The 13,448-nt window shown below is 33.6% G+C and overlaps 1 protein-coding gene across 1 annotated transcript in view; it reads right to left on the bottom strand.

Annotated features, from left to right (window-relative positions):
• LOC147074508 (uncharacterized) overlaps positions 1-13,448 on the bottom strand; it is a 385,978-nt gene that overhangs the window by 22,752 nt on the left and 349,778 nt on the right. The window contains exon 5 of the mRNA XM_085943426.1: positions 6,604-6,807. Within this exon, the coding sequence (XP_085799552.1) occupies positions 6,604-6,807 (204 nt within the window). The remainder of the gene's footprint in view (positions 1-6,603; positions 6,808-13,448) is intronic.

The following is a 13,448-nucleotide window of genomic DNA, read 5'->3' as shown; positions in this document are numbered from 1 at the left end:
TTGATTTCATTATAGTCAGTATCTCTTGTCATTAATCTGAGAATTTAGTATTGTCGTATTTATCTATAGTGCAAGCAAGACGTTGCATAAATGGGAGTTTAATGGCTATAAAATCCTGCAAATCTTAAGTACAACAATTTAATTGATATTTAATTGTAATGGAGTGGAGATGAATTTATAAATTAGGTGCAATGCTTATTATTAGAGCGGTAGCGCGAGAGCACAGCCTACTCAATACTGCCAGACGTGAAGTAACTACCGGGGGGAATGGGACGACTGGCCTCCGGACAATTGGACGCCGCACTGTCGTAGACACTTATACAGAACGTAGACGAGTTATTTTAATCAGTTTCTATCTACTACTTAGTAGTTTGAATTCATTTTACTCTTAACATAATGTATTCTTTATCGCGGATTGAGAATTACCATGCCTAAGGCTTTATATAAAATAAAAAATTCTTTTTTCGTTGGAACTTAAACACATGCACGATTAAATCATTATTTACGTCTGCATATTTACATTCTCACCAACTATTAAATCATAATATAATCATTTAAATATAAATAATAATATTAAATATTTTTTTTTAAAGTACCTATAAGTACATAACGTCTATTTATTTTCGAATTCCGTGGTGTCCAGTTGTCCGGTGCCAAATCGTCCTAGACCCACTACCGGGATGTACACAGGATTTTACATTTAGAGGATGGTATGCAACAAACCTGCAGACTGGAGGAACAATAACCAAAAGTTAGAATATCATAGTAACATTACATATAAAATACAATTAATAGTACGGCCATTATAGTTACAAAAATGTAGAACGGAAAAGTGTAGTCGCATCTCTTGCATGGGCACCGTAAATTATTGATAATAATCGAGACAATAATATTAATGTCGAAAAATTGTTCTTATTAATTGACGATTCCGCAGTTGCAAGAGCGGTCAAGATAACTTAATATTATAATATTCAAGAGTTAAAAAGTTTTTTTTTAAAACTACTTTACTTGATGTTATTATGGATACTATCCGTGGCTTTATCCAACTCGCTTTCTTTTAGGTATGCTTACATACTCCAGTTTAAACGCTAGACGATATTATATATATTTAGTTGGCCACGTATTTTTCCGACTTAAACACGGTGTATAAATAAGAACCATGCCATTCTTAGTAGTATTGACCTGTGTGTCCCTGAAAACTATCTTATAAATCGTTTTGAGTATGAGTTTATTCAGCGCTCGAAATGGAACATTTTACGAACCGGAGCGCTCTATAAATTTACGAAAATATTATCATAGTTATCTAATTTTATGTGTATTTTCTAAAAAAAACTTGTGTTTGATTTTTTGTTATATGGCTCATCTACGCCCGCTATCTACGTGCGGGCCTACGTAAACGGTCAAATATTTTTTTCCACGAGACGGAGCGATAATTTTGGAGATTTTACGAACCGGAACGGCGCTCCGGTGCGCTCCGGCCCATTTCGAGCCCTAGTTTATTCTCTCAAGGTGCAGAAATAACTTTTCATTGATGATGCCAATTGGAACTCTGTTCAACCAAATCTTTTCGGATATATTCCATCTACGTGAGGATGAGTAAAGGTGAGAATGGTTTTATAAATTCTTAAAATAGGGTCCACTTAGTTCGTTCGGTGTACTTCCATGTATGTACTTTATAATTTTTGGTATCTATTTACTCTTTATACTGTTTTAATTTGTTTTTTAAATGACATGTTGTCAACGTCTTAATTTGTAAAGTTATATAAGTACCAATGTAAAAAACATGATTTTGATTTTAAATTTGAATATATCAGCAGCTCTTATCTATTTAAATATTGTTGCAACCATAGAGGTATTAAATATAAAGAGGGGCAAGCAATCGGCTTTATCATACAACTGAATGTAGCAGGCCAACAATAGCCGACAACTTACGAGAAATAGCGACCCGATAAAAAAAATGCCGGTCATCACGGAGGATTTACTTTGCACATTATAACGTACGAGAAATGATATAATGTTAATGTGGAAATCTTGCCGCAAATTGATTACCAGCCTGCCTCACCATACTTTTTCCCAATACTTGCCTGCTTCACCATACTTTTATATAACCTGCCGCCCCTAGGTTGCAACACTACCGTAGAGATCATAACCATATGGAAGATAAGAGTCCTTTAAAATAATTATGTTTGTAATCTGCACCTCAGTTTGGTTTCTAGGCAATCTTTGGTCGTTGGCGAGCTGCTATAATATTATAATGCCAGTAGAACAATCGATAGACTTCAAAGATATCCTGATCCAATTGCGTCACTCTAGTAACGAAGGGGTGGTAAAAAAAACCTCCTTGATAGTTTTTTTTTTTTTTTTTGTTGTGATTTTACCGAGGCTTTGACTGCGACTCGCTGTCATATCGCCTCTTCTCTTCTAGAAGGGGATCCTTCGATCAGGTCCTCACTCCTATTCTGTTAAATGGCTTTATAGTTATTTTGTCTAGCTCTTCCGTCTTTCTTTCTTTCTTCTTTAGACGCCAGTGTTTTATGCACCAGAATCGCTCTCCTCCGTATCCATCCCTTCTGTATTTTCGATACATCGTGTAATCATTGAATTTCAGATAGTCTAATTCAGACCTCAGCCAAGTCTCTGAGATTAATGCTATTGAAATTTTTTGTCTTATTAAGTAGAGTTCTATATCATCCTTTTTTTGCTTCATACTTCTGGCATTCCATTGTAAAATCCTAATTTGTTTTTTATTATCCATTTTGATCCAGAACCTCCCCTAGAATTTCCTTTAAGTGTCCTTCTTTGAATTGTTTGCATACCCAGTCCACTGCTTTAATTATTAGTTGTTTAATGATCTGCTGCCAGTCTCCCCCTTTCAGCAAGACTTTCATAATTTCTCCCATCGCGTTAATCTTCCCCTTTGAATTTTTTTTATTTTTTGTAGGCTTTACGCTACTACCTGTAGATATTATTGTTGAGCCTGAAGCTTCTACCACCGCTTCTTCTTTCTTTTTGTTTTCCTTAGTTTTTTGAATTGTTTCGCTTTCATCTCTTCCTACGATTTTTTTTTGTTTTAATATGTCAGCATAGCTATTATTTAACATATTTTTTTTTGCTTCCTTGAAAGGTATGTTCATTTTTTTCATTGCTTCTTTGCAATTCTTTTCCTCTTGCCACTTTGGGCATTTTTGGCTGTTTGCCGCGTGGTTACCTTTGCAATTGATGCACGTAATTTCCTCATTTTTTTCGCAGGTTTTGTGGTTTTCACCACACTTAGGGCACGTTTCTACTGTACGTCCGCAATTGTTCGCGATATGCCCATATCGCCAGCATTTGTAGCATTGCATAACCCTGAATACATACGGTTCTACAGCAAAAGAGACTCCATATATGTAAATTGTTCTCGGCAATATTTTCTCCCCAAATTTAATACTGACTGACGAGGTCTTTGTCAGCTCTCCTGTATCACCTTTTCTTGTCAACCTCTTAAGGTTGATTACTTTTGCATCACTTTTGATTTCCATTTGCAGTTCTTGGAGGTCCATATCAATATCGACTTTTCTTATTACTCCATAAGAGCAGGAGTCATTCTCTTTGGTCACAAAACCGAGATCTTTGAGTTCTCCAGCTTGTTTCACTTTATCTGCTTCTTTTTCGTCTTCTACTTGGATGTACGTCTTTAAATTTTTATTGTAAATTTTCTGTACTTTTACTCCTGCCTTATGCAGCATCTGCGCTATTTTCAATTTTAATGGAATTTTACTTCCCGTCGCTATCATGACGATGTTTTGGTTTCCCTTTGGAGTGACCCCAGAGTCTCTTCTGGGTTTTTTTCCAGAGGTCACCGTCTGCCATTCTTCTTCTTTTTCTCCAACCACTTCCTCTTCATCATCGTTTCTTTTCTTCTTCGTTTTTTTGGTTTCATTCACTTCCATCGTGGTGTTTTCCATTTTATTGCTTTTGCCGTTCACGCGGTCTTGGAATTCGCGCAACAGTGTGAACAAAAAACAGTGTGGACAACCCCTCGCTTCACAGCGTTTGACGCACTCCCCACACAAAGTGCACTATCCGTGCAACAATAAATATTTTTCACTTTTTCTCAAGCACTGGCACTGATTGTCAAAATCACATGGGACCACACATGTTGAGTTTATTGTCAAATTCATTTACAAACAATATTATTTTTGTTGTATCCCGTATTTATAACCGTTCGCGAGTAACCAGGCGAATAGCGTCCCGAATACGCAAGCGAAGTTGTACAACCTCACTCCACCGCTGTTGGCTTCCGACTGCTCCTTGATAGTTAGTTATCAAGAATAATTACAGGATACGTTTTCCGCATTGAGAAATATCATTTCAATTTATCGTGCAAGAAAAAATATTGGTCAGCAGGCACAAGGCGGGAGGGAATACATCCTGAAATTTGGCAGCCAATCTTTGATAGAATACCATAAGAAAACCTTAGAATTACTCAATCGATCGTCCTTGTGGGATTTGTATTCTATAATAGTAGAGTTTTCAATGATAGTGAAATAAGTAGACACAAAGTCGCCAAACCATTTTTTCGGCATAATATATTCAATTTTTTATTGCATAGCAACACCGAACAGCCACCAAAATAAATTTATTTAAATTTATAATTATATAAATTGAAACATTTCGGCTATTATGCCGGGTATTTTGAATAAAGCCACCGTTGGCCGCCTTAAAATGGATCCAAATGTATTAGAAACAATATCGAATCAATTATTGTCCAGTTTTTTTAAAAATCAAAATGACATTCATTTTTACTATAAATGTATTATTTAAATTATCAAATCGTGTCGGGCCTACGCAATTTTATATTTAAGTATTTCATTGATATTGGCGATCCAAAAGTCACAAAAGAATTATGTAATTAGAAAAAATAAATCGAGTGTGAAACAAACTATGTAGGTACATACCTCGCTATCTTTGTCACATACTTAGTTTTTTTAGCATCCACCGTTAAGAATATTATATAAAATTTATGTATATATTATATATGTGTGAGTGATAACAGTAAATGATATCCTTATTCGAGAATGGGTGACATTATCGAACCTTCATAAAAATCGACTTAATAGCGAGTTTTTGGTTACCATTACCTAATGGAAAAGAGTGGAGGTAGACTGTTAAGATCCGATATAAATAGTGCACACTAAACTTTGTCATTTAAACCGTACATACAGTGACGTCCCGTGGGGGTAGGCAGATTAAGCATCGCTTGGGGGCGGCAATTACTCGAAGGGCGGCAAATTGAGGAGAATCATTAGGTGTATATAGAAATAGGTATCTTAACTTAGTAATAACGGAAATATCTTTCTATTAAAAGATTGAGCTCACTGATTGGAAACAAAATTTATTAATTAACATAAAACGTTTAACAGGCCTGATTTTTTTATCGGGTTCGCGATGTCTAGTTTACTTCCGTTGTACTTGAACGTCACATCGTTGATGACTGGCAATGACACGTACATATTTGCGAATTATATTTGAATTATAGGTATGTTGTTATGTACATACTGACCTAAATAATTTATCCAAATATGTTTGCCAGTCATTCGCGAGTTTTGAAAGTTGTCAGGTGTATATTTAAATGTATCTGAAACCATGGACACGCAATATTGTCTGTTGAAGTAGGTATGGCATTTAAATTAGATTTAGTGGTATATATTTTGTTAGTAATGTATCCATACAACACATTTCTTAGATATTGGAGTCATGAAAGGATGATAAAAAATACTGGATAAAAATGGGGCGGTATTTGGGCGCTGCTTAGGGGCGGCATTTTGTCTAGGGACGTCACTGCGTACATACTTGTTTTCATTTAACTAATACTACACTGTGTAGAATGTAGAATAGTGTTTGTTAGTTTTTAATATTCAATCGAACCATGCCTAATCCAAGCCGTAGTAGATAATCGTCTAAAAATACAGTACGTTTATCTATAAACTATCTAATATTATGCCATTAAACCATACATAATTTTAGTTATTTTATAGATATAAGAATATTTTTTAACGATTATGGTTTAGCTTAGGTAGAGGTTAATGAATTTTAAAAAACTAACCACCTCCACCTGTAAATTATGTATTCTAAATTCGACGGAAATAAATAAGTATGACTGAAAAGGTGTGCACTATTTTTGTCGGATCGCCCATAGCATACCTAAACTATTATGGTTTGGTTTAGGGAGGGTTTAATTGAATTTGAAAAACTAACCAGCACCATCTGTAAATTGTATTATTAGTTGAATGAAAATAAATAAATATGACTGACAAAGTTTAGTGTGCATTATTTATGTCTAATCTTAACAGCCTACTTCTATCCCTTGCCACTGTCATTAGTACAGATCACTGAATCTTAAAGTCATCAGGATATTACATTCCAGTTTCTAATGAGGAATATTTTTCTTTTTTTTTGTTGGTTTTATTTATTTCTTTTTTCAACACTATATTAAATAACAGACCACGAGGCGCAATTCAGTAGTGTGATAGTTGAATTGTAATTACTACTAGTAGATAATATATGCCGCAGATGGAAGTGAGTAAAAATGGTAAAATATAATATATTAAATCTAATTACCTCGTCACATGCTGAGCATCTTGGCTTGAGAGTTTCGGCGTGGTGTCTTCCGCAGTATGCTCTTCCTCCTCTCCAGAAGTAGACGAGGTCAACGAGGAGTTCCCTGCAGACGGCGCAACGGAAGCAGGCGGGGTGCCACGTCGCCGAGGGGCCAGCTCGAGCAGCCCCTACGCACATGTCGCCGGTTTGCACTGACTCTCCGCACTGGAATAGAAGACAATAATAATGTTATTTTTATTAATTACAGTATTACTGAATAAACATCAACTTTAATTTTTTCTTATTTTAGGTTTCATTTTCAATCCCTGATGAAATAGTCATGGAGACTTTTGAATCATTTATAATTTAAGAAGTTGACCTTAATTATTATGATATAGGTAATAAAACTTCTACAATTGCTCTTTCTCAGACTTTCAGGCATATTTCGTGTTTTTTCCAAGATTTTCTTATGTAGGTACGTCTTTACAATGGTTTTCAGGTCATGGTCAGTAGTTTTCTCAAGGAAAAACAACCAATAGAAACAATATTGTTATTATTATAAAAAAACTATCTTTCTTTGGAAATAACGGCTAGATATATACTGTATTCATGCGACCATCCACTAACCCTAAAGTCATAATATTTAATTATGTTAGTACTTATTACTCAGGGCTCGAAATGGAATGGAACGCACCGGAGCGCCGTTCCGGCTCGTGAAATTTATAAAATTATCGCTCCGTCTCGTGGAAAAAATATGTTGACCATCTGAGCTAGATAGGCCATAGAATAGAAAATCTGACACACTCATTTTTATAAAATACACATACGATTTGATGACTATGTAAATATCTTCAGAAAATTTGTCGAGCGCTCCGGTTCGTAAACTTTTCCATTTCGAGCGCTGATTACTGACATGTTGTTTTCCTTATGGTACAAAAGTAATACATTGACAAACGATATTTCTACTATATTTGATACTCGTATTATGCCAAAAGAATGTTATGTTTCCAAAATCAAATTCGGTTCAATCATGACAGAATAGTTGCCGATACATTATTGTATTGACAATAATTTATGCAAGTAATTTTGTGTTCTGTATGTATGGTTTATTAAATACAATTTTTATTATAAACATGATAATTACTCACTAGTTAACCGTCCCCTTATTTACCCTAAAACCCCTTGAAGCTGTTATTATAAATATTAAAGCATGCAGAACTCTTCTAACTCACATTTGAAATATTTTATAGACGTGTTCTTTAAAACATCCTATTTAAGTTATTTATAATTTATACAGACGCATTTATGCATCATTATTTTCATCAATTGTCCTTCTAAAATAATAAATTATTAAACAATACAAATTTAACATACTTACATAATTTTGAAAAACACTTTAAAATTTAAATCTTGTGAATTATTCGTTGAATAAAAGAAATAGTTATATATAAAAAATATTAGCAAATTCGAGTAAGTTACAACATAAAATATTGGAGAGATCCGTGACGTCGGTTAGTAATTAAAGTAGTAGATAGATACCTACTTTGATTTAATGGACAAAAGCCGATTGCCAATAGTAGCTTGATTTGTAAGAGCGCTGATGAGCAGGTATTGAGAGCCAATAGTTAAAAATTGTCGTAATTAGTATGTCACATTGTAGCATAGTCGACAATGTGCATGGGGCGTAAACCCAAGAGATGTAGGTTCGATTCTTCAAAAAGATTTTTTCTATTGGTTGTAATATATTTTCTCAGAAGTGTTTTATGTAGAAGTTGAAATTATGTATGTTCAATAATTAGAATGGTACAATCTTAAATTTTGTGAATTATTCGTTGAATAAAAGAAATAGTTAATTAAAAATACAAATAATAAATAATTTAACTAGGCTGTTTCAAAGAACTCTCTTCGAACTTATTACGCGAGTTTTTAAAACGTTATTAATTATTATCCGAAGACTGATTATCAGCCATCGTTGCCAGCAATGTCTATGTACGAGTTTTATTGCAACAAATTATTTATTATTGGTGAAATAAAAATATCTTAACAGTTGAGAGGTTTTTATTGTTTTTTGGAATATTATCGCGTTTCGAAAATGAATTTAGTTTCGTGTCAAGTCGATATAAGGGCATTTTCGCCAAAGTTTGTACATGTTTGAAATTTGGGTAATATTATTTTTTCACTCAAATTAACCATTTTTATATAGCTAGCAGATTCCTTGTTCTATTGCTGAATTGGTGATAGCAATTTTTAAGCAAAATATTGATTAATACAATATTTATATCATTTTTATTATGAAATTGGGCATAATAAGTTTCCGTTCCGTGACTACGAAACTTAGCTTTTAAAACATGAATGAAACACTTTTTATCACTTAAAAGAGCTCTATTAGATTAAAAAAACCATACACTTCAAAATAAAACTACAAATAGTCAAAAAATATTATTGAATTTTAATTCTTGGGCACATTTCGTTCCCCTCCGTTACCCTATGTCTATAATGGCAGAGCATTTTTCCTTTAGTATTTGAAAAAACCAATCAATGTTCGTTCTGCTATTTTTTTAAAGACAATAATCACTTTTACTAAATTTTATTGGAAAAATAAATAAGTTTCGTTATTTAATAATCAAATGAAAAATAGTTAACGTTCAACTTTTTTGGGGACATTTTCGGAATGGAACGAAATGGTAACGGAGTGTAATTTGTAAAGCTTAAGTTACATGTTACCATAAAAACAAATTTTTGTTTTATGAAATTTATTTGAATTTTTTGATAGACAGATAAATATTCAACGTGCGTCAAAATAACAAAACAAATCAAACTTAATCACTAAAATAGACATATTTTATAATAAATTTCACAATACTTGTAAAATAAGGTAGGTAATAATTTTGACACACTATACATTACCATAACTTTATTTGGCATTTATATTATTTGTAACTCAGATAAAAAATATTTTTAAGCAAATTAACAATATATGAAAAAAAAAATCAGCAAGGGATTCAGACGCGAGTTCCTAGCGCGGCACGGAGTATATAACTTTTACGAAAATAATTATAGTCAAACTCGGTTATTACGATCTCTGACATAGCGAGATCTCGGATGTAATAACGAAACATTTGTTGACAATTGGTTTATGATTTTCGCCATACATTTAATTCTTTCACTGTTATAACGAGCAACTTATCGGATATACCGAGCTAAAATACTGTTAATGTGTCGACCGTTTTAAAACATTTCGACCCTAAGCAATAAAATCCGATTGGACAGGATGCCGCCGGGGTCGGATTACGTTTATGACACTAGTAAAGTGTCTAAGTACCTACCTTATTGGTGTTTCACCGACAATAATAAAAAAGTATCCACGCATATGGTTGAAAAATCCAAGGTTTGTGAAGTCCGTAGGTACCTACCAGCGTTAATTACAATAAACAACTTCTTTTGTAGTTTATGAATGCCATGCTCGTTTCGGGGATTTTTACGATGGTTTCCAAATTTTTTATTTTCGGCTTTTTGTGTAATGTGACATGCTCATTTAAAAATACCTATTCTCTGATATAACGAGTAACGCTTATAACAAGCAAATTCAGTCGGTCCCATCTTCCTCGTAATAACCAAGTTCGACTTTATGTTGTCTTGAAATTTAATTGTATTCATCAACATAAAATGTAGCTATACAGGTTGATTGTAATCAAGACGTACTTTTCTGACATTTCGTGAATACCTACAGTTCTAGGTATTAAATCTAATCGAGTACACATTTCTGTTAAACGTGACAAAAAAATACTTTTTCATACATTTTTATAAATTTCTATGCCTAAAATGTATGGAGAAGTTTTAAAATTTTGGTGGCGTATAACAGAAAGAGTATGACAGAGCCAGTGCCTGTCTCGCAATTATTTCAGTCTGGTGTTTTTTCTTTTCCTTCTGTTGTTTTTTTTTATCTCCATACTTTTATGTGCGCTATTTTTGCGTATTCAGACATATCACATACTTTTTTAATCTTTATTATATTATTATATTATAGTCAGGTTATTTTTTATATTTTTTAATGAAAATATTTTTGTTTTTCATACGAACAGACAAAATAATTTTTTTTATAATCTATGAAGAACTAAACACACACTGTAAACCCAACTTTATGCATGCCATTTCGTTACTTTTACATTCCACATATACGTTACCACCAATATAGTTTCGGAGTGGAAGTAACGGATTCTGTTTCAGAAGTGTTTGAAGCCAAAATTTAGCTTAGTTTTATTGTTAAACCTGCGATATGTTTTATTATATCTGTAGTATGAAAGATAAGCTCCATATGTGTAGTATGTGAAATAGAAATATGTGTTTTCTTACCTTATAAATCGTGGTAACAGTAGTGGAACTTCTTAAATGACCAACCCAGAAAGCAACCTGTTCCGATAGCGATACCGACACACACCAACAATTTAAAGTGTACATGGCGATCAGTGTTATACAAAAATGTTGCTACATTAAAAAAAAACATATTTATAGTGAAAATTTTTCGCCTTCATGCTAAAATCGTGGTAACGGAATGTGGAATTCCACTTTTTCAAATATCCTGGGACACACTTTAAACGTGATTTTTTTTCAATATTGGTACAAATTTACGAAAAAACTATATATTTTCCAAAAATATATAATGTAAGCTGTTGAAAACACTACGAATTTAATTTTACACACTCAAAATTAATGACGAAATCAGACTTTGTTTATTTGAATTTATGGGTGGGACATGGTAAAAACGCACTACCTTTCGATCTAAATAATCAATTAAAAATATATACAGGTCAGATAGTTGTATTTAACTGATTGAATAGAGTAAATTAATAAATTTGCATGTTAAAAGTACATAACTTTCCAACATTTTATAATATAATAACTATGAAAAAATCAATCAAAGTCATGGGACATGCCAAAAACGCAATGTACAAACTTTGGCGAAAATGCCCATAAATTGTATTGTAGTCGAACTATTAGGTATTGGCCGATTCGCTCTATCGGCCAAAAATTACCGCAGACCAATGACGATGCTACTATACTAGCCTCTGCAGGTTGTCAACTGTCAGAGGCGAATCTAGGATCAATTTAATCACATTACCATTGTTACCAACTCGATAATACATCGTTACGGAATGTGATGCGGTGTAATATTGCGTTTGGAATAATTAATTTGACATTTTTTTTTCTAAATTGATATATTGCGCTGTTTCGTAACGTCTGACTAAATAGTGTATGTGAACCCCGAAATTTAGTATGCGAGCAGGCAACGTAACGCCATTTTTCACTTTCAGTTGGATGACAACTGTCATTACTTTGGATGGTAAAACTTGTGATTTGTGTAAGTGTAAGCCTCGCCATTTTTTTCTCGGAGGCGAAGAAAAACGTTACATTCATATGCTCCTTTTTATATTTTAAAATACATGCGAGGGCTGTGGAAACAAAAACGGCAGTCACCATTTTCGCAATATGTTGACAAGTCATTAAAAATGTCTTATATCTTGCTTATAGGTATAATTTCTGAAAAAAGTATTATAACATGTTTTATATTATTAGTATACAAACAATATTTCAAAATACCTTTTCCAGAAATTATACATTTAGAAAGATGTAATTAAGACATTTTTAATGACTCACCAACATATTGCAAAAATGGAGACAGCCGTTTTTGTTACCAGAGCCGGGAGCCCTTGTGTATAACCTTGCAAAATCGATCTTTAATATATGATTTTTATTTTAATACATAGTTAAATCTCTGTAAAAAAAAATACGTTCCGTGGGATCTCGACCGTATAAGAATCGCTTGTTATCATTTATCACACTATTCCCTCGAAATGAAATCCCAACTCATAGCCCACGGTGTGCCTATTGAAATGCTCAGCGGTCATTACGCAGTACCTATATACGGCGGAGTGGCATTGCGAGATTTATGAGAAAGAATTAAAATTACATTTTACGACAATAATGGTATCTAATGTTGCCAGATTTTTTATGCTTTGGTTATTTTTTATCGGTGTTTTCTAACGAAGAGAATGCATTGTCCGATTTATGGAAAACAGCCACTGCTTTCAAAAATTGTTATAGTAGGTATATTCGTTCCTTCATTTGCCACCCTTTATTTAGTGCCGTTCCTAAGCAACGCATGACCTGCCTACCCCCACGGGACGTCACTAATTGTGTGTATAAAAAAGAGATAACAGGGTACAAACCTGTATCCATTCCCATTTCCAAAAAATCTGTTAAGGTTTCTTCAATTTGTGGGGATTGATATATTTTAACGAATGTGACAAAATAATATATTTGGTGTTTTTGGGTTGTACAAAACGAAGCCCTGGATCCTCGTCTGCATCAGCTGGTGTGACAGCTGCGCGACCCGGTTCCGGTGAGGAGTCACCACTTGCCACTCACCACTCACCAGCTCGCCAGCCACCGCACCGCTCTGTCTGCAGGGTACACGACCTTTCAACCGCTCGACCATGACAGCCGAATAACTACTGGGCCGGCGTTTTTTACAGCACAACACTATTATTGATGGCATATTATGATATTATCGCATTACGATATCAATAAAAAAATACCTACATGTACATCATGTAACCAATAGACAATTGATAGAATTAATTAATCATTTTATTATTCCAAACCTTTGCATCTTTAACAGTTGACTCAGTTTCAATTAACAGTTTCTCCTTACACGAGTTTGTACCTAGTGATACAACATAATTATTTCAATTCAAATGCGAAGGTATAATCGATGTATTTATTGATGTAGTAATTGTTTTTCCAGTTGGTTTCCGACACAGTCATCATTTGATTAGATAGGAATGTGACACTGAAAGTTTTTTCCC

Source organism: Rhyacophila brunnea, unplaced genomic scaffold (assembly GCF_057557595.1).
Source record: "Rhyacophila brunnea isolate RB1 unplaced genomic scaffold, BYU_Rbru_1.0 scaffold_16, whole genome shotgun sequence".
Taxonomy (NCBI): domain Eukaryota; kingdom Metazoa; phylum Arthropoda; class Insecta; order Trichoptera; family Rhyacophilidae; genus Rhyacophila; species Rhyacophila brunnea.
The sequence above is the reverse complement of the archived record's forward strand: the minus strand, read 5'-3'. Positions and strand labels throughout refer to the sequence as shown.